This window comes from Mauremys mutica, chromosome 7 (genome assembly GCF_020497125.1).
Source record: "Mauremys mutica isolate MM-2020 ecotype Southern chromosome 7, ASM2049712v1, whole genome shotgun sequence".
NCBI lineage: Eukaryota > Metazoa > Chordata > Testudines > Geoemydidae > Mauremys > Mauremys mutica.
This window is the reverse complement of record NC_059078.1, coordinates 9253482-9278382: the sequence shown is the minus strand read 5'-3', so window position 1 is coordinate 9278382 and position 24901 is coordinate 9253482. Positions and strand designations below refer to the sequence as shown.

The following is a 24901-nucleotide window of genomic DNA, read 5'->3' as shown; positions in this document are numbered from 1 at the left end:
TGTAGTTTTAACTTGAGGCCATATTTTTCTACTATTGCCCTCTCCAAAATACACTGTTCCCTCCCATTGTGAGCATTAGGGGCGGGTAAAGTTTGTAGAGTTTGAGGTTTGGCAAGCCTCAAACTCTTTTTGGAGTTAAAATTGTTTGGAACGCTCATTTGACTTTGCAAAACTCCTGCAGCTCCATTAAGGACCATGCACTAAAATATGTACTTTTCAGAAAGTCCTATACTTTAACTAGTGTCCATCAAAGTTATGTGAACTACTGTCAATGGTGTATGCACTTTTCACACCAATGAAGGTACCAAAATCTGAACCTAGTGTACTTATGTAAACAATTTGTGTTTCTTAGTAACTGCGATAAGAACTAAATTCTGGACCCACTGAAATCAGTGGGAGTTTTGCGCTGAATTTCAAGTGGACAAGGCATTGGTCCTTACTCTTATGTTTTTTGTTTCTGTATATAATAGTTGTGCTTCGGGATACAGTTTGTATGAGAGATGCAAACACAAATTGTATTGTATTAAAAACATGTTTCTCATGTTGCAACCTCTCCTTTTCTAGATCTTTATGTAGTACAAGATCCTTTTCGGGACCTTTCGAGAGATATGAATCATGTATTAATTTGGGCAGTTCACCTGTGGCACAAATAAAGGGTTTATATTTGGTTGACAGCTATTATCTTGCTTAGGATGTACAGTTGCCTGGTTTGCATGCGTCAGGATAACATCCTGCAGAGTACATGCTGTTTTCAAAGAGCGTTCTGCTGAATACAGGCATCCTATTCATGTTCACAGCCTATTTACATAACATTCAACTAGGAATATTTACAACTTTCTTTTGGGGCTCTTCTCTAGGACAAGGCAACACATTCCAAATAGAGGTGTGCAAACAGCAGGCTTTTCAGTTTGCTGGCAGTTCGGAAGAATTGGGAAAAATTTAATTTGGTGTCAATCCAAAATAATTTTTTTTAAATTTTTGTTAAACAAAAAATTGTGTCAGGTTAAAAAAAAAAAAAAGACAATTCATTCCCCCACCACCAGCAAAAAAAAAAAAAATCTTACAAAACCCCCAACCCACCAAACAAACCTTTTCATTTTGATTTTGAGCATCTTTTTTTAACTTTTTTAAATGAAAAAAAAATTGAAAGACATTTCAGAAAAAAATTATTTGGTCTCAGTACGTCAAAATGTTTCATTTCGAAAAGGTCAAAATGGACTGTTTCAACTTTCATGATTATTTTCCCTACATGAACAATTTTGCAAAACGGAGCTGATTTTCTAGAAAGTTTCAGTGTCACTCAATAGGCATTTTTTGATGTAAAAGGTTCATCCGAAAAATTTTGCCCAGCTCTAATTACCATCACAATCTGAAAAGAGAAACCCGTAAGGTATGTTTACACCGCAACTGGGTATGTACCTCACAGTATGCGTAGACAGACTCATTCAAGCTCCACTCAAGCTAGTGTGCTGAAAATAGCAGTGTGGACTTGTGGCATGACTGGCAGCTCAGGCTAGCCCCCAGAGCTCAGCTCCAAGGGGCCAGGTGGGTTTGGAGTCGGCTGGCTACCCCGACAAACCTCCCCGGCTGCAGCCTCCCCACTACTATTTTTAGTTTGCTAGCTCAAGTCGCGCTAGCTAGAATCTGCCTACCTGGTCTGGGAAGAACATTCCCAGCTGCAATGTAGGCATAACCTTACAGTTTACCATTTTCTTGAGTGTAAGATCTGTGCCCAAGTATGCCCTATGTTTTTGTTCCTAAAGGACAGAGTATGTCAGATCCCAGAAGATTCTGTAAGGAAGGAAGGAAACCGCTGTTCATTTGTAAATGCAAGGGATAACTGATCCCATTTCTCAGAAACTTTGATAAGAGGTCTAGCATTTCAACACACATCTACCTAATTTATCAGACATGCTGATGACCAAGATATAAAGAATGTCTAGATAGATAGACAGACAATGCAATTTTTACGCTGGAAATATTTGGGTGTTTGAGATCTATCTATCTAGACAGTACACACACACACACACACACACAGAGAATATAGAGCGCATCCATATACTAACATCTGCAGAAATATCTGCACAACCTCCTTCCTTCTTGTAACTCCATTAAATTGTTCATTGACTCTATAGAAAGCTCCTTTTAATTCCTACGTACAGCTGAAGCAATGTGATCAATATGCTACTGAGAAAATAAGTCAGCTTCAATAACTGCATTTAAATATTTATCTGCTTGTATCAACATCTCATCTGGTATTGAAACAATGCAAAACTTCAGAGATTAACCGTTCATTAACTGGGGATAAAAATTCAGTCAGGATCCATCAATCCCTCTCTAAAATTCCTCTCTTTTCGCGGCTGTTGCCCTAGTAACAACTGTCGAATGGAACTGTTCAACATTTTTCATCAAAAACATTTTTAAGAAAAATGGCTTTTGTGAACAAAACAAATATTTTTGCAAACAAAAAGCATTTTGGCAGAAGTTTCCAGGTTTTTATGAAGAAAAACGGAAACTAAAAATTCTCCAGAAAAAAAATACTAAGACATAAAATAGCCATCAATATGCAATCAAAAAATTAAAAAGATTGTAAAGTGTTCAGTCTAATCCAAAGAAAATTTTCTGGTTTTGAAAACTGTTTTCAGTAACAAATTTCAATTTCCAGTAAAAAAAAGAATTCTTGCCCAAATGAAAATTTTCAACAGAAATTTTAGTTTAAATGTTTCAACAGAAAAATGCCAACCCGTTCTAATTTGGACTCTTAAAATGTCTAACACATGCCTGAACTGAATGACCATCTGATCATATTCCTGTGGCTAACTAAAATACTTACTGTGTGCTAATCCCATTTCTGAATCATTTAAACAAATTAGGACCCAGCTCTGCACACATTTATGCACAAGTTTAATGTTAAGCATGTGAGTAATCCCATTGAAGTACTCACATGCTTAAAGTTAATTATGTACATGATAGGATCTGAGCCTAAAAATGCAAAAGGTTAGCAGTAGGAAAGTTGTCAGTTTCTTCTATGAAGATCATTTGATACTCTGGAAGTAATAATGGCAAGTGAATTTGGAATAAATTCAACAGCATCACTGTTACAGGTTCTAAACCCAACTGCGGGGCAGGAAAGAACAGAGAGAGGAAGGCCGTCCAGGAGCATTATGGGGGTCAGGAAAGGCACTAGAAGGACAATGAAAATGGTGACAGCAGAGTGTCAGGTTGGTGGCAGTGCGTAGAAGTGTGGGCAAAGGGATTTGCTGGAAAGCTTAAGAGATAAGCAAGAAATCACCCGGTTAGGAGATATTGTCACTTTAAACGTTTATACCCACGTGCGCGCACACATCCCATTTACTTCTTGTAGCAGAATCAGGTTCCTGACTGAGTTCTTGGGGGGAAGTTTCTGAATGAGAAAAGAATGAAAATTAGCAAATGGTAACATCAGAAAGAATGACCTGCATTCAGACTGAACATCTCAAATGAAATCCACTGTTGTGCCAATATCAGGCTCTTGTGTTAAAGCTTTTACCTTCCAGACTTGGGGAAATCTGTGGAGTCTGTACCCAGAATTAGGACCTGGGGCTCATTTTAAAATTCCCCTATGCTCAGCTATCCTGCTTGTGCCGTAGAGTAGCTTTGGCTCTCCTCCAGTCACATAGCTAGAAGCTTGGTGGTGATTAGCTGTACCCTGTGTCTGAAGATAAACAGGAAATTTAAGGCAGTCCCACACCTAAGTCAGCCATTGCAAAGCACTCAGTCCAGTGGGGTCAGCCATGGTGCAGCACTGGGGCACCTGACATAACTCACCCCTTCTAACAGATAAGTCAGCAGGCAAATGCTGAAGTACGTCTCGGTACCATTTCTAAGTGATGGGATTGTGACGACAGAATTCGATGAGTGACATGGTGGAAGGGGAAACGACCCAGGCAAAGCACACTATTATCTCAAGAGAGTTATAATGACATGGAGTAGTACCTGTCATATTGCTATTTACCAAAAAAGTGTTGTTATAGTCAGGATTTTAATTGCTGTCCTTAATCATTGGAACAGTTCCAAATGTTTAGTATCTCTTACTTTTAATGTATCATTGATGCCACAATATATATGTAAGGGCATGTCTGCATTTCTTTTGGAGCTAGAAATAGCCTGTTGGGTCAAAATCCAATTTTTTGTGTGTTTTATTAAAGTGGCAAAACACTGATTTACAGGTTTAATGGCTCCTCAAAATGCTGTTACAGTCTGTCAAGCAAACAATACGTATTCTCAGAATTAATGAGTCTTCCTAGAGACAGACTACACATGGAGCCAGAACACTATGGTACCTAAGAAAAGGCATAGCTCCGGCACCTCAGACAGCATTTGCAGATATAGGGCTGGACTGTGCCTTTAAGGCACATCCCTCTGGTATGCGGGTACAGTGATGCACCACTTCAGAAGGTGGCATACTGTCTCCAAGGTGTCTGAGGCCGTGTGTGTTACGTCCAGGCACAGGGAGTTGCAGTAGCCCTCTCTGTGGGTGAGGTCAACTCTGCTGGCTAGTACTCCAGACTTACACTAGCCCCAAGGGAGCTCTTTCCCACTCCAACCCCACCAGCTCCAGGTTTTCAACCCACCCATTAAGCAAGAACCATCAGTGAGAAACAGGTTGGCCAGGAGCATGACAATAGGGGTCAGGAAGGGCACTAGAAGGAAGATGGAACTGGTGACAGCAGGGGTCATGCTGGCAGCAGTGAGTGAGTGGGGAGAGGGAAAATTGGCTCATTAACTGAAGGTGAGGATGGGCGGCTTAAGGATGTTGGAGAAGAAGACTTGGTTTGTTGGAGAGAGGGAGATGGAGAGAAGCAGGAGATGGGGCTGGGCTGAGGGAATGAAAATTAGAGCTGCCCAAAAAATAGTGGAAATTGTTCATTAAAAATGTCATTGAGATGTCAATATTTGGAAAACTGTTGACCATCTCTATCAAACCTCATTATGGTTCCTTCTGAAAGGCTACATATCCTCTTTCTGTGCTCAAAGGGGTTAAAACTCAGCACCAGAAAGAACATGTGATTGGATACATATTTATTGTATAAACTAGCCAAGTTTAAAAGCTCTCCCACAATGTAGGGCAGTGGTGGTTTGGCAGCCTGCTTCCTCCACCCCCACAGCGTTTCCTTTTAATTTCCTAGCTCAGTAAAGGCCCCTATGTAGAGCCAGCCTGTCTTTATGGGCATGGAAGGGTGGCTGGAGTAAGAGCTGAGAGTTCACTGCAGCACCCCTAGCTCCTACCAGGCTGAAAACTGAGGTCCCATGGGCTGGGTCCCATGGATTGATGTGGTAACATACCGCACTGGCCACCAGACTGTCCCCAAATGAGAGACTCCATTCTGCTGTCGGGGGGAGGACCACACTGACACCAGTCACTGTAGGCGTTTTGCTGGTGATACACACCGACAGGCAGAACAGCTCAGGGAAGGCGGGGGCAGTCTAAATGCGGGATAAGCGGATGACCGAATCTTATTCCTTTTTTCTGCCATTCTGGCTCCAGTCCCCTCGCTGGTGCGGAAGGTGAGAGGACCTTTTCAGAGCACCTAGCACTGCAGGAGGGCACAGGGCAGAGGTTGTGGGTGTTCTCCACACAGGAGAATAATGGTGGATGAATGGTTCCACATACCATCTCCTCTCCTACTCTGCACATGACATTTTAAATGGTTCCCCATTGCTTAAGTAAAGTGCTGAAACAGAAAGGTAAATACATCAGTGTGAAACATTGTACTGACCCGCAATCCCTTGACTTTTACACACACACACGCACACACGCACACACGCACACACGCACACACGCACACACCATCATTTCAGACACCCATCTCTCAGGTATCCTAAAGCTGTTGAAAATTATGCACAAACTACAAGGCAACAGTATACTCAGAAAGCAGACTTGTACGAGGTCACCTGTGGTACCTATAGCATTCTGCGGTGTCACTAACACATTCTTTAAACATGACCAATGATGGATGGGTGAGCTGAGGTGACATCCCTCTTTCCTCAGATGCCGGCATAAAATCCAGTCCCATTTCCATGTCAAGTTCAAGTCTAAATTGTATCATATACATTGAAGAGATTGTATTTTTGAAAAAAATCTAATATTATGCTTCTGAATACAGAATTTACCTAAGTAAATAATTATTTTTAAACCCAAGATTTAGGCAGCTTTAGTATTCTACATTATGCTAATGTTTGACAATTACTAAGTGTGGGTATCAGCCACTTTTTTTTTAAGTTTAATTTAAAGCAATTTGACATGGAAAGGTTATTACTTTAGTTGCCAATAAAAGCTGTACTTTTAACATAAGTGTACACCAAGCCCTAGGGTATGTGACTATTATCTTTTCTGCAATTATGTGGTGTTCTACATGAATGTTAAAAAAACCCCTTAGAAATATCAAAAGTACTAACTTAGATACAATATAAAAGTTGAATAGATAAATGGGAAACCCAGTTAGTACAGACACAACATAGGTTGAGGTTTCCTCCTAGAGGTAATATTAGGAACAACGCCATCTGGCTTTGACTGAATATATAAATTCAGACTATGTATTAACACCGCAAACACTGCGGGAGAGGAATATTGGTTTATTTTATAAAAATTCTAACTTGAGGTGCAGATGTTTCCATCTTGCAAGCTCACCAGCATTTGCAATAGGGGCATCTTCTTTCAAAAGCTCGCCTATCTTCTGTGCTTTCGGTACTAAAATACAGGGGGAGGGACATTTCTTATCATCCATTTTGAGCTTTGGCTTTTTTTCCCTCCCCCCCAAAAAAATATGTGCTTGCCACTAACTCTAGGGCTATATTAATAGACTTTAAAGTCAGAAAGTGGCACAGAGCATTTGATCGCACTTCCTGTGTAACGCAGGCCATAGAACGTCACCCGGAAATGTTGATTGAAGTGACTTGCCCAGCACCACATAGCAAATGCACGAGAAAGCAAGGGATAGAACCAAGGACTCCTGGATCACGGGTCAGTTGCCTCAGTCACAATACTGCCGTCTCTCTCTAAGGAACGGATCACGTTGAGGGTACTCCAGCAGTACACCTCCTCATAAAGAGTTTCTGGGGCTGCTGTGCCTCCCTCTAGGAACACAGGGAAAGGGTGACTGCTACACCAACCTTTAACTTTCTAAGTGGTACAACAGGGCAGAGGCACGGCAGGACTATGCTCATACAGTCCCTGAATAGAAACTGATCTTCTCCCTTACCAAGTTACTCCTCAGACCACGAGAAAGAATTTTCCACACATAGCTTGCCACCAGGTCAGACAAACTTACAAAATCAGTCAAGGCCAGAACACAGCCTAAGGCAGGTCTTCTAGATGAACAGATTACATTTAAAAGTGACCCACGCAGTAGTGTTTGGACAACCAGGCACAGGGGCAAGAAGCATTCCAGAAACTTTTCCATCCACGGTGCCTATGCTCAGGGGCACTGGAAAAGCGGGGGACAGGAGGCCATGGGCCCGTACTTTTTACCGGCCGTAAGGGTGAGCGATGCAGGCAGAGGGCAGAGAGGAAGTAATAGGGGGAAAAGTCTTAGGGAAAGGAGGCAGCACAGGAGCGGGGCTTCGGGGGAAGAGGTGGCACGAGGGCAGGGACTTGGGGAGAAGGGGCAGTGTGGGGACAGGACCTCGGGGGGTGGCGTAGTGCAGGGGGGAGGGGCAGCACTCCTGCCTATGCTTCCACAAGATTCATTTCTCTGGACAAGGTGAGAATTCCATGCTGAGCCAGCGCTAGGCATAAGCAGACTAAGCCATTGCTTAGGGTCCCGAACAACTCAAGCCCCCCACCCATTCGCTTTTTATTGTGTGTTGTGGGGGTGGGGGCAATGGGCTAGCACCGCCTCTGAGTTCACGCAAATCCAAACCAATGGAAATGCATCCACCTCCACTGTTAAGGCAAATACTCTGCCACTTTCACCATCCATTTATTATTGAACCAATCCTCTATGGCGGAAAAATCCCAGTGAGAGGATACTTCCCTAACTACCTCTGGATAGGAATTGCTCTGGGGGAACCATTACTGTGCCACTCAATGGCAAGCCTCTGAGCCGGGCTGGGCTTTATTAGTGTCCCTTTCAAAAGGCACAATAATAGGCCATCGTCCTCTGGGAACAAATTGGAGATCCTGGGGAAACACCCTCGGGAAGAATTCTACTTAAAAAGGCCCAATTAATCACCTGAAGACCCAGGTGATCTAAAATTCCCCTCTATTTGTCCTGAAGGCAACAAAAACCCTAGAGAGGTCTTACACCCTGGGTACAACTACCTAGCCTTAAAAATTGGTGTTGATCATAATGCAAGCTAGGTCCTCTGAAGTGAGAGCCTGCAGTCTCCACAGGCTGCTGGGGACAAAGGGGGAGAGAGGACATTTCTTTAGCAGGAATGAGATGGAGATAACCTGAGACCAGCAAGCTGTACTGATTGGAGTCTATAAAGCTGAGTTGTAGACTGATAGCCAATCCAACAGGAACACCTTTTGTTGATCCTAGAGAGATGCTGGCAGCCTTTCAGAACTAACAACTAGCTGAGGAAGGTAGACACACACCTTACTGGGATGTCTAGAATGAGTCTCTGGGGAAGCTACACAAGTGGGCCTTCCTAGGCCCTACAAGGCTCAAAATCCAGACTTCCAAAACAAATTCAGATAAATGCTGGACATGCACAAGTCCATGGGTCCAGATCTAATACATCTGAGAGTGCTGAGGGAATTGGCAGATGTGATTGCAGAGCCATTGGCCATTATCTTTGAAAACTCGTGGCTATCGGGGGAGGTCCCGGACGATTGGAAAAATGCAAATATAGTGTCCATCTTTAAAAAAGGGAAGGAGAACCTGGGGAACTACAGACCAGTCAGCCTCAACTCAGTCCCTGGAAAAATCATGGAGCAGGTCCTCAAGGAAACCATTTTGAAGCACTTGGAGAAGAGGAAGGTGATCAGAAACAGTCAATATGAATTCACAAAGGGCAAGTCATGCCTGACCAACCTGATTGCCTTCTATGATGAGATAACTGGTTCTGTGGATGAAGGGAAAGCAGTGGACGTGATATATCTTGACTTCAGCAAAGCTTTTGATACGGTCTCCCACACTATTCTTGCCGGCAAGTTAAGAAGCATGAATTGGATGAATGGACTATAAGGTGGATAGAAAGCTGGCTAGATTGTCGGGCTCAACGGGTAGTGATCAATGGCTCGATGTCTAGTTGGCAGCCAGTATCAAGCAGCGTACCCCAGGGGTTGGTCCTGGGGCCAGTTTTGTTCAACATCTTTATTAATGATCTGGATGATGGGATGGATTGCACCCTCAGCAAGTTTGCAGATGACACTAAAGTGGGGGTAGAAGTAGATATGCTAGAGGGTAGGGATAGGGTCCAGAGTGACCTAGACAAATTGGAGGATTGGGCCAAAAGAAATCTGATGAGGTTCAACAATGACAAGTGCAGAGTCCTGCACTTAGGAAGAATCCCATGCACCGCTACTGGCTGGGGACTGACTTGCTAAGCAGCAGTTCTGCAGAAAAGGACCTGGGGATTACAGTGGATGAGATGCTGGATATGAGTCAGCAGTGTGCCCTTGTTACCAAGAAGGCTAACAGCATATTGGGCTCCATTAGTAAGAGCATTGCCAGCAGATCGAGGGAAGTGATTATTCCCCTCTATTCGGCACTGGTGAGGCCACATCTGCAGTATTGTGTCCAGTTTTGAGCCCCCCACTACAGAAGGGATGTGGACAAATTGGAGAGAGTCCAGCAGAGGGCAATGAAAATGATCAGGGGGCTGGGGCACATGACTTACGAGAAGAGGCTGAAGAAACTGGGCTTGTTTAGTCTGTAGAAGAGAAGAGTGAGGGGGGGATTTGATTGCAGCCTTCAACTACCTGAAGGGGGGTTCCAAAGAGGATGGAGCCAGGTTATTCTCAGTAATGGCAGATGACAGGACAAGGAGCAATGGTCTCAAGTTGCAGTGCGGGAGGTCTAGGTTGGATATTAGGAAACACTATTTCACTAGGACAGTTGTGAAGCACTGGAATGGGTTACCTAGGGAGATGGTGGAATCTCCATTCTTAGAGATTTTTAAGGCCCAGCTTGACAAAGCCCTGGCTGGGATGATTTAGTTGGTGTTGGTCCTGCCTTGAGCAGGGGATTGGACTAGATGACCTCCTGAGGTCTCTTCCCACCCTAATCTTCTATGATTCTAAATGCCCTACCTCTCTCCTCCTTGCCCTTCCCCATATATTCAAAAGGAGAACATGGAGGGTAATAGACTGGAGGGATACAGGCTCTGGATCCAAATAGCTGAAGCTCATTAATTAAGGGAGAGTTTGGATTTTGAAAAATGCAGCCTCTCATTTTGGTTGTCTGGGTTTTTGTTTTGTTTTTAAAGTGAATGTGTGGGCTTGTGAAAATTCCCTGAGTATCCATCTTACTCTGAAACCTCCTCTTCCCAGAACAGATAAAGCCAAGGCAGCTGAAATTCAAGTTTCCCATAATAACCTACCAATGTGCTTCCATGTTAACCTGGAGCGACCATCTCTAGACATGAAAGGTTAGTTCAGTCTTCATGGCTTACTCAGTCCTTGGTCTGTCTGCTGAGACTGAAAGCAAGGAGCTCAATTACAACTCAAGTGGCGACTGTGGTTTCTGCTTCAGATTACCTGAAGTTTGCTATTTCACCCTTTCAGTAGGAGCTGCAACAAGCTGTTCACCAGAGGCCCAAGCCATGATATACAAGCCCCTCTAGGATTATTTGGAATCGCTTCTGATGAGTTCACCAACGTGTGCACCTTGGGATGAAAAGCCAGCCAGAGAGATGTGAGAATTGCACGAAGCCCTCCAGAAAATGACACAGAATGAGGCAAGTGTGAGAGCTAATAGAAAGACAAGAGTTTGTGAGCTCAGAAAAATAATAAAATGTTTAAGGTCTTAATTGTTTTGCTTGACAATTTCTCTCATAATTGATCTTTCCAGAAGCTTATGAGTTTCCCGAGCATTGTCAATAAATTAGATCCTGCACACGAGGCAAGTTTTCCAAGCCAAGAAGATCTAGTCTTAACAACAACAGTCTCCGGAAAAATGAATCTACATGAAATATTTATTAAGTATCAATGGTCTCACAGAAACCTTAATGAAGACAGGTATCTTCTTACAATTTATCCAGTATGACGACAGTACGTTGGCAAAACGCATAGCTAACGGCATGATGGTGAATGTCAAGTCTGAAACAATTATAGCAATTCACCACAATAACGGGTAACCAGCATGTGGACATGTAGTACTAATAAAAGTAATGACATCCATCTGCAATTATTTATGTTACAGTAACATATGGCTGCCAAATGGAAAACAAATGACAAGGATTTGTGAGTGAATTCTTGCAAATAAATTTTCTTTAATCACACAGGCTAGGCTTAAAAGTCCTCAAATGGGAGACAATATAAATGCTGAGTATTGTCGTTATTATTGTGCCACACTTTACCGTCCCTAAACAATGAGCCTGATTCTATTGCCCATACGGGTTTTTCCACTGATGTAACTGTATTAATCATTGGAATTATTACTGAGTCACATCAGAGAACTAGCAGTTCTTAGGAATTTTACAGAAACAAAAAAAAGTTTAAGTAAAACTTTGGCTCAACTTTGCCTGCCAAAGGGAAAAAAAAAAGCCCAATAGTGCATATGCTTAACTTAAGCATATGAATGGTCCCCTTTGCTTCAAAGGACTTTGGATCAGAGCAATTTTATTTGCTAAACATAATTCTCTGTTAATTGTATACTTTTCTGGCAGAGAAGTAAGTGTGTGTGTGTGTGTGTGTGTGTGTGTAAAAATACTGTGAAAAATACACCAGTAAATATAAAATGGCAACATTCAGGATCAAATGCAATCAATTTATTTTGTGAGGTCACATTTAACACGGGGCGGGGTAAACAAATCACACGTCACTGATACAACATGAATAAAAAACACCCAAAGAAAAGCAGGCAGCACAGACCAACTAATAATGTTTGCTTTAAAAGAAATATTCCCCTGTTAAACTAAATACCAGCTGAGGCCTTACCTGTAGTTAACCTACATATACTCTTATAAGTACTAACGTCACAGAGATTGAATGCAGAATGTAAAATCTCAAAAAAATAATGAAAATAAAGGATTACATACATTTTTCCTACGAAATTATTTCTAGACGAAACAAGCAGACAGGTCTTCAAACAACATTTTTAAGACGGAAGCAATAATTTTGTTCCAAGTGGTTATTTATACTGTAAGGGACAAAATCAGCACTGGTTTAACTACCTTATCTGTTTTCTGAAGTGTTTTATGCACAAACTTTTGAAGAGATATTTTTATTTTATTTACATGTAATGAACCCAATTTTGTGATGAACTCAGAATTCTCTGGGCACACCTGGGAGCATCTTCGCTTGTAGACTATGGTGAGAATCAGGATTTTTTCCTGTCTACTTCCCACTCTTGTGCTCATGCATTAGAAGTGCTACAAAGAAGAAAGATGCTCAGTTCTTTTCTACCACAAGCTTTGACCACCCTCTATGGCCAAATTGTGGCCTGTCATGTAATCTGAAGCTTCAGATGCCAGGTATACTACAGCCGCCTGCAGGTCTGTCACTTGAGCCAGCTTTCCAGCAGGAATATTGGTTAGCCAGCGCTGCACCAGAGGCTTCAGATCTTCAGAATGGATGAGCGGCGTGTCTACAATTCCCCTATAAATAACACACACACAGTTACATTTTTCATACGTAGCACTTATAACTATAAAACAAGTAGTGATGGGAATACAAAATGCCACTTAGGAAGGAAAACCATGAAATAATAAAGTAAGATCCCACCTTTCATAGGTGATGGAACTAGTGGTGCCGGTTGCACTGCTGCACCCCCTGGCTTGAAGTAGTTTCCATTATAAAACAGAGTTTACAGTTTGGTTCAATACCCCCACTATATAAATTGTTCCAGCGCCCCTGCCAATGTTAGACAGCCTGTAGCTCTGCTAAGGAGTTACAAACACAAACTTCAATCCTGCTTGTCCCTTACTGTCTTTCACTGTTGATGAATCGACTTAGTGGTTTATTCTTAAAGAGAGGACTCATCGTTTGTATCATTGGCTAACATAGGTGCCCCATTATCTTAGGTTACTTACCATAATACCCAATTTACATTTTCCTATAGAAAACCAACATGTCGTAGAAACAAAATGTGCACAACCAGTCTGTCTCTGCATTTTGGAAATGTGTTCCATTTACCAATTTCTTTTTCATCAATGCACAGCCTAATGTTACACAACATGTTTGCATACAGTTCAGAAACTGAAAACAGTCCAAGTTTCCATATGCCAAAATACTGAAAACAAAATCCACCAGCACCTTTCCCAGCCCTAAATTCACTTTAAGATGAAAAGGTGGCAGGGAAAGGAAAAAAGTTCAGCAAAATATGCCAAGTATAAACCCCCATTAAATAAATAACATGACCAGTTACAAAATGTGTACTAAGCTGGGATTGTTTCACACTAACGAGCCAACTACAGCATGCATTAAAACTCTGCTAAGTTCATTTCCCTCACATCCCCTAAAAATGAGTGGAAACTGTAGACTGCACGTTACAGTACTAATATTTGGCTGGCTTTGATGACTTTAACTAGCGCTGATTTGTCATACTCCTCCTTAACAACATATTTGTATTTTGTGAAATGTATAATTTTTTCAGTCCCTGAACAAATATATTTACATAACTGTGCCTAACGAGAAATTGCATTTAACTTCTCAGAAATGACAATAACTAAAACCTGAACTGCCAATTCTACTTCATTAGTGTGGTAGAAATGCATTCCAAATGTTAATAAAAATTCCAACATGCTGATAAATTAGCGCTTCTAAGGAGCATGTGACACCTTGGTTAACATATTCAACCTCAATTATATTTCTCTTCAGCACCCTGTTATCTGGAACCTTTGCTGGCAATCAGAGGTGCTGTTTTTCAGCGGCCAATTTTCTAGATAATGTAGCTTATCAACACTGTGGGTAAACTTGCCAATGAAATCAGGCTGCACTGAACCACACACGCTAATTGCATCTCTTTTTTATGCATATTTACAGACTGTCACTTCAAAGAAATCAGTGGCCCATTGAGGCACCCAGTTAGCTGGAAGAATTGCCTCTTGCAAATGAAAATTAGCAAACAAGCTAGTGATAAATATGAAATGAACAAAGTATAAAAAAACTGTTTTGTTCTGAAACTTCATCATCATCCCAATTTATACTTCCAAGGAAATAGGTTTGAGAAACACACTGGATTCTGGGTACGTGATTTACCTTTTGTTTTAAATGAAGTCTGAAATCTTCAATTTACCATATTACTAGGTGGAAGGAATTCAGAATACCCCCAAAAATTCCATTTTCACTAACAGGACACACTTTAAATACCAGCTTTATTTTTGCTTGTAATTGTCAATGAAAACCATAACTATTCAGAAATGCTGAGCAAGGGCAAATTGATTGAGCTCTCACAAAGTAATAAAATAGAATAAATTCCAGTATAACTTGTAGACAGTCTACTTATTTCTCCTAAGCACTGTCTTCCTCCCACCTGTTTAGCACTGGTTTTCTGGAGAGAAAACCAGAGTTTTAGTTGCAGAAGTGAAAGCCGTGGTCCTAATCCTCCTCTCACTTACACCAGTTTTACACTGGTGTATATCCACTGAATTCAATAGAGTTACTCTGAATTTACACCAAGCACTATATCTGTTGGCAAACATTTGCAGAATCTGGTTCTAGGTTTCCCTGTATCTATAGAGTTTTGATACCCTAACTAGCAGAAGCTAGCATTTTTAAATGAGGGGTTTGTTTTACTAAGAAGAGGACCCAGATTAACAAAAATTATATATCACTCCAATATAAAGTAAAAATAATACAGCTTAAGAAAAATTATATGATTCATCAACCAACTTCAAACAGATAACATGGAGACTAAACAAAGTCAGAACAAACTATAAATCATTGAATCAGTGCCTTCAGCTGCCCTTCCTTTAATTTTGTTTCAAGAGTAAAAGGTCTGATGGAAAAAAATATCACAGGCAATTTTTATAAAGAGAAAAAGATGTAGCACACAACTTAGAGTTGCAAACACACATACTGATGATACTATAAATATTAAGCATGTCATTGATAGTACACATCTTCTGGGAAAGGCTTGGTGCCAAGTTGGGCAATTTAATGTTGTAGAACCCTTTTAGGCAGATTTGAGTTGGCTTCTAACCAGTTCCAGCAAAGACAAGTGCCAATGCATTAATTCCCTACCTCATCTAATATGCAGTGCTGAGCCTATCAGTACTTTCTGTTGCATGTCAATGTTTTATCAAACTGCTGGTTCCTTAAGGTTAGACATGAACATCAGTATTCCATTGTTGATGCATAGGGCAATTTGAGACAGTAAAAAACAAAAACAAAATACAATTGGCTAAAGCATCTCCACAATGAGAGAGAGTGGGAAAAAAATTACTTAACTGGAATTATGTGTCTTCAATCCCCATATGTGGGGGAGAAAGGGGACCTTCCCTTTGAGTGTAACTTGATTTCTTTCAGACGAGTTATTAATTTGAACGAGTTAAGTACACTCCACTTAATCAGAAAATGGTTAATCAGGAGATCCACTTAATTGGGACCTCTCTCTAGGAATTGCATTTAAATCCAAAGATACTTAACAGCAATGACTGCTGCTTAATGGGGATAGTAATGCTGTTTAATTGGGACGCCTTTGGGTGATATCATGGTGCTTAGCTCTTTCCTGTGCTGCAATCTCACACAGGTTCAGTGTGTGAACTCCCCTAGCAATGGTTTGCAGACCCTCCATAATTGGGGCACATGCGGAAATTTTGATTTGCTTCACCACCTCCTGTACTCCTTTCAGACAAACTCTAGATACTTGGCATCTGATAGCTGCCTCTAGTCATATGCTTGAGAAGCTTAATATCCCTGGAACCAGGGGTGATGGCGCTTATATGGGATCCAGGTTAAGGAGCTTGTAGCACCTTGGAATCTCCACAGAGCAAGGAGCTGGCACATTCTGCTGGTTCAGATAACAGGTTTGACCACAGCTGCTGTTCAAGGAACTTAGAAGTCAAGCTCCAGCGCAAACCGCCCTAACCAAATACAGCACCGGTCTGAAGCTCTCCTCCTTTAAGAACAAACTGGAATGAAATGTTTTTGAGGGGGGAAATATTAATGCAATCCAAAATTTGCAAAAATCAAGCACGCAAAGGACAGGACATCCCAAAAAAGCAAAAGTTCTCTTACAATATCTACTCAGCCACGATGCATATATGCAGTATTTTCTATCACTTGTTAAATAGAAAATGTCATCTAGTATTGATTGTTGTATTAATGCATGTACTAACATTGTCAAGACAGCTGGATTAAGTGGGGGGGGCACCGTCCCAGATGGAGTTTATCCCTGCCGTCCCTCAGGGTTTCAGCTGCAAGAAGGCAGTTGTAAGTTGTTACCTGGACTCTAGATAAGCCCCGCTGGTTGCTGCCCAACTGAATCATTGCATCCGTTTCTCATTCTAGTCTTGCCTTCTCACCTGCCAGCTTTGTCCTGTTTTGAGGCTGTGCTGTTCTCCCATAGACCTTCAAATGAGAAGTTGCAAGCATTTAATGCTGCTTCAACCCTCCTCTAGTTGGGCTTCCTGCCACCAGGACATTGGGCAGAAATTAAAAGTGCCACAAGACAGGGCGAATCTAGCCCAGCATGCAATGTGATCAATCAGGAGGCATTTGAGACACATGGCATAACTAAAAGTTTCTCTTGAAATATTTTGCAATTTCCCAACCATGGAATGCTCCAATTTTCATCATCATGTAGCATCAATGCCAGTTCTTTGCACTAAAAGAAGTAGTAAATTTTAAGCATTGATTCATTTAACTTTACATAATTAGCAATTTAGCTGCAAAAATCAAACACCACACAATATTTGATTCTCATGAGATGTTAACACTTATCTTTCCAGTTCAGCAGCTATTAGGCATTGTATGTTGTGTATACTGTTCTTGATGAAGATGGGTTAATTTAATGTGGGCTTTATTTTTTCTCACTTTGTAGTGTCTGGGACAGATCTACTGGTGATCATAGGAATTTTGTCACTGATTTCAATGGTATCAGGATAAGGCCCTATGTTAGTAATATCACTTGAGAGCAAAGTCTAATATATTCATAAGATTCTGGCATGCAACGTAAAGGGCTGACAGGTTTTTAACACTGCATATTGGCTATTTGTGATCCGGGTTGGATCCAAAGAAAATTTGCCTCGTGAGTCTACAAGCTAGGAATGAACTTCTCTCTCATTCACTCTCCAACTCCCCCCATCCTCAGTATCCCTCCCAAAAAGAAAACAGCTGTACTAGTGAACTATCTAAAATGTGAGGCAGAGATACCTGGTCAGCCAGAGAATTCATAAATTCAATAAATTATGCTAAAAGCCCTGCCATAACATTTTATGCACTGGTATGTTTTATGCATTGCTGCTATGCCTACGTTTTATAAACTCATTTACCAAAATAAGTTGATGAAAGCTGACAAGAAAGGAAAAGACAAAAAAAGATCAAAATGTTTGCATGTTGAAAGAACGTTCAAGGTCAGATGTGACTATGTGGAGATATAAAGACACTGATATAGCCAGGATCCAACAAAGCACTTCAGCATGTCCCCGATTCCAGAGCACATCCCTGTTCAGGAAGTTTGTGCTTACAGGCATTCCTGAATTGGGACCCAAGCGTTTCACTGTAAGCATCAGGCAGTTCCATTGACTTCAGTAGGAATACTTGCCAGCTTAAAATAAAGCACATGCTTAAGTGCTTTGCTGAATTGAGGCCTATGTGCACATTCCTGGGCCTCCATGGGTTCTTTTATTGAAATTGTTGCATGTTATAATAAAGTCTATATGCCAGGTTCACTTCAGCATTCAGGTAGATCTGTGAAACTGGGCCAGACCCTTACTCTTCCGCCCAGCAAAGCATTCAGCAACGTCCATGGGCCCATTGCCCTAGAAAGGAACAGGGCCTGAAATTGTAAGGTGCTGAGCAAAATGAGTGCAATGGGAGCTGGAGATGCTCAGCACCTTGCAAAATCAGATTGTGAGCCAGGACTGGAAGATTTGACTCCTGGGGATTGTGTGAACATATCCGTGGACAGGCCAGAACCTTTCTTTAATGTACAGAATGAGACTGAAATGTGTCTTCCACATTTCCATGTCAGCGGAGAAATGAATTTGAATATCCAGTCATTGAAATGAACACAAGTGCATCTGAGTTCAACATGCAGCGTTTTAAGCACGTGCAAGTGCCAGCATGTATGTATCAAGAGCTCCTTACCTTGTTAATAATCCAAGAAAATCATGGACAATATAAGCCTGATCCAATCCCCATTGAACATAATGGAAAAACTCCTGTTGATTTGAGTGGGCTTCCAGTCAGACCATGTGTGATTATCAAATATTCATAACTAGTATGTCTAAACCAGGGTTCCTCGGGTACAGCAAAAGCTCTTTTCCCCACTGAGCATTGGCAAGCCTTCAATGAACAGAAGTCCCCCTTATTACAATGGGATTCCCACATAGAGAAAATTTGCAGGTGTGGGACCAAAGTCTAGGATGAGTAAGAATTATTAAAATTAAGCCCAGTTTTGGTTAATGATAGAAAAAAAAAGCCTCTGAATGGATTTTTTCCTTCCAAGCATAATATACCTTTTCTCCATGTTCAGACAACTCACAGCTAACATGAAGTTTTACTAAACTCTCTGCAAAAATGTTATATATATTTGGGCTGAAATTTCTCCTGCTTGTTAAGGGTAATTTTTTGCTGGAAGTTTTAAACACCTAAAAACTAGGGGCTTATAACTTAATTGCCTCTTTAACCATGGTTACTCTGAATGCAACACTAATATTCCAGCTATATTAATAAAGGGTACCAATATAGTTCTCATCCAGAATGTATATTGAAACATGACCAATATTTTCTGATTCTGGTGGGCCCCAGGAGCTCCAGCCTATATATAAAAATTAATTCATTGCAGCTAAAAGCCTTTCTGCTTCCTATCTCTATTGTTAACACTAGCTCTGCCTTGCCAGTTCTGTTGCTAACTTTCTTCAGACTTCCTGGCCCTGGAATCTGGTGTAGAACTAGACACTGGATCAGCAATGTTGAGCTGTTGGTATTGGCGTGAGTAAATCCCAGTTCAGAAATAGGATTTTATTTAAGTAATCTGTGGATTGCAATGAGCTCAGGATGGAATCACAATTATTATTAGTAGTAATAAATAATAAGAATAAGAATAAGAATAAACAGAGCCAGCATACAAAAGTAGAAACCAGACCAAGAATCAAAATAAAGATATTTGCAATTGAGCTCTGTGATATTTTTCTCCACTTTATGGATGAAAATATTTAACTTGTTTTTCTTAATTTCATGTACATCATATTTTCATTATTACAGTAAGTTAAAATTCTGGGTTAAAATCCTGCGCTTCTTACTCTGATTGACTTCGGTGGTCTGTGGAATTTGACCGCTCCCAATTAATGCCATCCACTTGAATTTTTGCTCATTATTAACTTGTACTGAAAATTGTGTAATAAAGAGTGTGTGGGTGAGAGAGAGAGAGAGAGAAAGAAAGTGTGTGAGGCAAAAAACTTTGCTTCATGCTATTAAAAAAAACAAATAAACAACATAACTCAAACACCCCATGCATATTTAAGATTTCAAAAATTAGGTAAAATGTAACTTGTAATGAATATTTTTTGACAAAATTACACCTAGAAATCCTGTAATTGCCAGAGCTGAACAGTGTCTCAATTACAGCACTACAACATGGCTTTTAATGTGCCAGTATATTTGTCTGAAGTAAAAGAAAAAAAGAAAGAAAAAAGTAAAAGAGGAGAAGCATTGTCTATTAAGTGTCAAAAGCCTTTTCTTTAACCACGGAAGGCTTGGACAGAACTAAGGAAATATTTCATCTGGAAGAGAAATGCTAAAAATTACCCTTCATGTTATTGGAAAACCTGTTATCAAATGCTAAAACCTTTTCTCAAATCCTTCAATATACACAGCCATGTGTACACTTTGGTTATAGTGATTAAACCTTTGTTAAGCAGAAGACAAAATAAAAAGGGATGCAATCCACTTGCTAATTAGCAACTTTGTTTTCCTAGATTTTCTTAATTTGAGCAGTGAACACTTCTTATAACATTTCATTTTTTCTGTACTTTATAAAATGAGACTACATTTTACTTACGGGGAAATGCAGTTGACTCTTACTCCCCTGTCAATCCATTCAGTTCCTAATGTCTGTGTTAATTTTACGACCCCAGCTTTTGAGGCGTTGTATGCTAACTGCTTCTGCGGGTGAGGCACTAGAATAATTCAGAAATACGAAATATTGATTCTTCACGTATTAATATGCACAGGGAAGCTAAAAATCACAACATGGACAGACGAACTAGCTGCCCTTTCCCCTGATGTTTGGCAAGTAACATGAAGGAATTACAATATAGCAAACCCCTACATCTACATTTTTCCTAATATAATATTTTCCATCTAATATTTTTGCATTAACAGCTGGAGGACTGAAGAGAAAATGAAGAAACAGCAGCAATAAAACAGACTGCAGATTTTAGAGCTACAAAAAATAGATATTACAACGATATACTCAAAATATTTGGCCGTATCCCATAAATATAAACATATGCACAAACGCATACACTTTTTATAATACACACATACAAGTAACTGCCTGGAACAAGTTATTCTGCTTAATTTATAACCTCTCTATAGTATCTAATCAAGTGTTTGTGTGGATGTGAACACGTGTGCCCAAAATTCAGATCTCCTACCACTTTCAAAATCTGAAGCCTTTGAAAATGTTTCACAGATGTCACATGTCAGTCATAAAGGAAAATGATCGGCTTGTTAATTACAATGTTCAAGCTTGCTTCTGCTGTATGTTCTGTTAGTTCTACCCCGTCACTGAGCTCTCACACTTACAGTGTTCCAAGGAAAACTACTTTAGGGCAGAGCCTCAGCTGGTGTAAATTGTCATAATGCCACCAAAATCAGTAGAAGTCAATTCCGCTATCGCAATTTACACCCACTAAGGATCTACTCCTTAAGTATTTTTAGCTACCTGGCTTCCATTCTGACCTATTTAAACAAAGTTGTTAAAAAGCAGTGAAAACTAAACATGTGCAGTTTAATATTACTGAGCTGCAATTCTTTTTTACTGAGGGGAAGGAATCAGTATTAAATCCCATTAATGAGGTAAAAAAACCCAACAGTGTACAGTATGTGTTTTTAAAAGGCAGGTGCACTACTGAATTTTTGTAAGGTGTATCAGCATATCAAATTGGTTTTAGTTTCATGTGGCTACCGGCAAGCACTATATAATACAGATAGGAAAATTCAGTAAATAAACAAGGGTTTGAAAATGAGCATTAAAATGGCTTAGCTAGCAATTTTATGTCACCTTTATAAGTATTCACCCACGAGTTCTGAAGGAACTCAGATAAGAAATTGCAGAACTACTAACTGGTAGGTAACCTATCACTTAAATCAACCTCTGTACCAGATGACTGGAGAAAAGCTAATGTAATGCCAATTTTTAAATACTGTACCAATTTTTACCACTAAAGAGAGAGCTCTTTAAAAAAGAGCTTTTTTAAAAAAAGGCTCCAGAGGTGATTCTGGCAATTACAGGCCAGTAAGCCTAACTTCAGTACCAGGCAAATTGAAACAATAGTAAAGAAAAGAATTATCAGACTACAGATGAACACAATATGGTGGGGAAGAGTCAACACAACTTTTGTAAAGGAAAATCATGCCTCACCAATCTATTAGAATTCTTTGAGGTTGTCAACTAGTATGTGGACAAGGGTGATCCAAAGGATATAGTGTACTTGGACGTTCAGAAAGCTTTTGACAAGGTCCTTCGTAAGCAAAGTAAACAGTCATGGGATAAGAGGGAAGGTCTTCTCATGGATCAGAAATTGATTAAAAGATAGGAAATAAAGAGCAGGAATAAATGGTCAGTTTTCACAGTGAAGAGAGCGTTAAATAGCAAGATTCCCCAAGGATCTGTACTGGGACCAGTGCTGTTCAACATATTCATAAATAATCTGGAAAAGGGGGGGGATGGCAATGAGGTGGCAAAGTTTGCAGATGATACAAAATTACTCAAGATAACGAAATCCAAAGCAGACTGCAAAGAGTTACAAAGGGATCTCACAAAACTGGGGGATCGGGCAAGAAAATGGCAGGTGAAATTCAGTGTTTATAAATGCAAAGTAATGCACATTGGAAAAACATAATCCCAACTGATGATGGGGTCTAAATAAGATGTCCCCACTCGAGAAGGAGATCTTGGAGTCACTGTAGATAGTTATCTCACAACATCTGCTCAGTGTGCTGCAGCATTAAAAAAAGCTACCAGAATGTTTGGAACCATTGGGAAAGGGTGAGATAATAAAAATCTCATGTCATTGTATAAATCCATGGTACTCTTATACCCTGAATACTGTATGCAATTCTGGTTGCCTGATCGCAAATACATAAATAAATAAATAAATAAATAAAGATACATTAGAATTGGAAAAAATACAGAGAAGGGCAACAAAAATTATTAGGGGTATGGAACAGCTTCCATAGAAGGAGAGATTAAGAAGACTGGAACTGTTCAGTTTAGAAAAGAGATGACTAAGTAGGAATATGATAAAGGTCTATAAAATCATGAACAAGGTGGAGAAAGTAAATAAGGAAGTGTTATTTACCCCTTCACATAACACAAGAACCAGAGGTCATCCAGTGAAATTAATAGGCAGCAGGTTTAAAACAAACACAAGGAAGTGCTTCTTCACACAATGCACAGTCAACCTGTGGACTTTGTTGCCAGGGGGATGTTGTGAAGGCCAAAAGTATGACTGGGTTCAAAAAAGAATTAGATAAATTCATAGAGAATAGGTCCATCAATGGCTATCGGCCAACATGGTCAGGGGTACAGCTCCATGCTCTGGGTGTTCCTAAAACTCCGAATGCCAGAAGCTCTAAAGCCACTGTTTATAAATGTTGCAACTTAAAGTATAGGAAAAGGCCGGTAAATAAAGAATAATATTGTTGGATTATGGAAAAACACTGAAATGACATAGGCCCCAGTTCTTCAAACACTTAAGCACATTTAAATGTATGCATGTGAGTAGGGCCATTGACTTCAATGTGACTTCTCATGTACTTAGATTTGAGAACTTGTGTGTGTGTAGGATTGGGAGAGAGGAGGACATAGCTAATAGTTTCTTCTCTTTATGTATGCATTAAAGATTTGAAAGGTCCTTCATTTGTCAGATAATGCATTGTGTAGTTTGAAACCCAAGTCCATTCCATATTTTTTTTCCAAAACAAAATAATTAGGATTTTATTAGAAGAAATATTACTCCTTTCTCTCTCTCTCTTTTTGTTTGGTGTGTGTGTGTGTATATCACATCACAGATGCAGCACTCCATGTGGGCTATTGAAATGGAGTGGAATATAATTCCTTGATTAATTGCTGTACACCAGCTCCAAGTTCTGTACAACTTTAGTAGTTAACCTTGTCACCTCACAAAAGCAGTTGTTGCTAAACTTTCCCAGTTTGTCTGTTTGTAACAAATAACTTGGAATGTCCTAAGAGGATAAGGGCTTTTGCATCTTCCCCAGTCTAGGTATTGCAGTTTTCAGTGTGCATAAACTAAAACAGATTTGCTGTAAGACGCTGGAATCTGCCTGCTGATTTTGGGACAGAAGCTCATTAGATATTTTCTAGCGTTCCTTCTTCTAAATGCATTTCTCTTTACAGAAAGGGTTAAGGAAGGCAATTTAGAAGATGAAATATACACCTCCTGAAACACTGGGCCCCTCTTAATTGAAAGCACTCAAGAGCTAGCCAAAGGGTGTCACAAAGTGGATGGCTTTCATAGTGGGTATTGGTTTTGCATTCAAGTACACAGTACCAAATCCTCTTCTCCTTACTTCTGCTGTCAAGTTCCGCTGGACCTCTCATGTGTACAAGGACAGAATTTAGCGCGCATGCGCGCACACACACACACAAAATCTTCTATCAAAAATTGACTAGAGCGTCTTTATACATGTAAAGATTTATCTTCACCCCAGTGGAGAACACTTTAGAAAAATCTCTTCCCTTACTGCTCTGTGTGGGTGGGGCTGGGAGAAGGGGGTTAATTTCCCTGCTGTTTCAAATATTCCCTACTGTTTTGCGTATACAGGGCTGGGGGTAATGTAGGTAAAAATGATACCAACATCAGCTGACTTTTATTTTTAATATCTAATATTATGTGACTGCTTCTTTGCTCGGTGATTGGGGGGTTCCACCCTGCCCTTGACACAGGCATATAACACTAGTGGGGGGTTCATACACTTGCATATTAAAGGATAGACCTCTTACCACTAAAGATAGTCACTGCAAAAAATAGGGATCTTAGCTACACCTGGATAAATCAGAGTAACTCCAATAGCATCTGCTCTCTGTTACGCTGGCATATATCTGGAATACCTCTGGTGAAGCCACTGGAGATACTCAAAATTTATACAAGCAAAACTGAACGCAGAATCTCAGCTTGATTATATTGTTTATTAAACTATTTTAGGGAAATATATCTGGGAAACCACAGTCAAAATCCTATCCAATAGGATTAACTCTCCTGAGATTCTCCTCTGCTCATTTTGTTGTATCTACCAAAGAGAACTCAACCTACGAAAAATTATCCAGTATTTCTAGAAACATTCCATACTATGCCAGTTGGCCAACATACTTAAATAACCAACCAACCAACATAT

The 24901-nt window shown here is 40.2% G+C and overlaps 1 protein-coding gene across 1 annotated transcript in view; it reads right to left on the bottom strand.

Annotated features, from left to right (window-relative positions):
* Positions 1-11953: 11953 nt before the first annotated feature.
* LOC123373999 (2,4-dienoyl-CoA reductase [(3E)-enoyl-CoA-producing], mitochondrial-like) overlaps positions 11954-24901 on the bottom strand; it is a 45769-nt gene continuing 32821 nt past the window's right edge. The window contains exons 10-11 of the mRNA XM_045023379.1: positions 20319-20436; positions 11954-12748 (exon numbers count right to left, since the gene is read on the bottom strand). Of these exons, the coding sequence (XP_044879314.1) occupies positions 12553-12748; positions 20319-20436 (314 nt within the window). The 3' untranslated portion in view covers positions 11954-12552. The remainder of the gene's footprint in view (positions 12749-20318; positions 20437-24901) is intronic.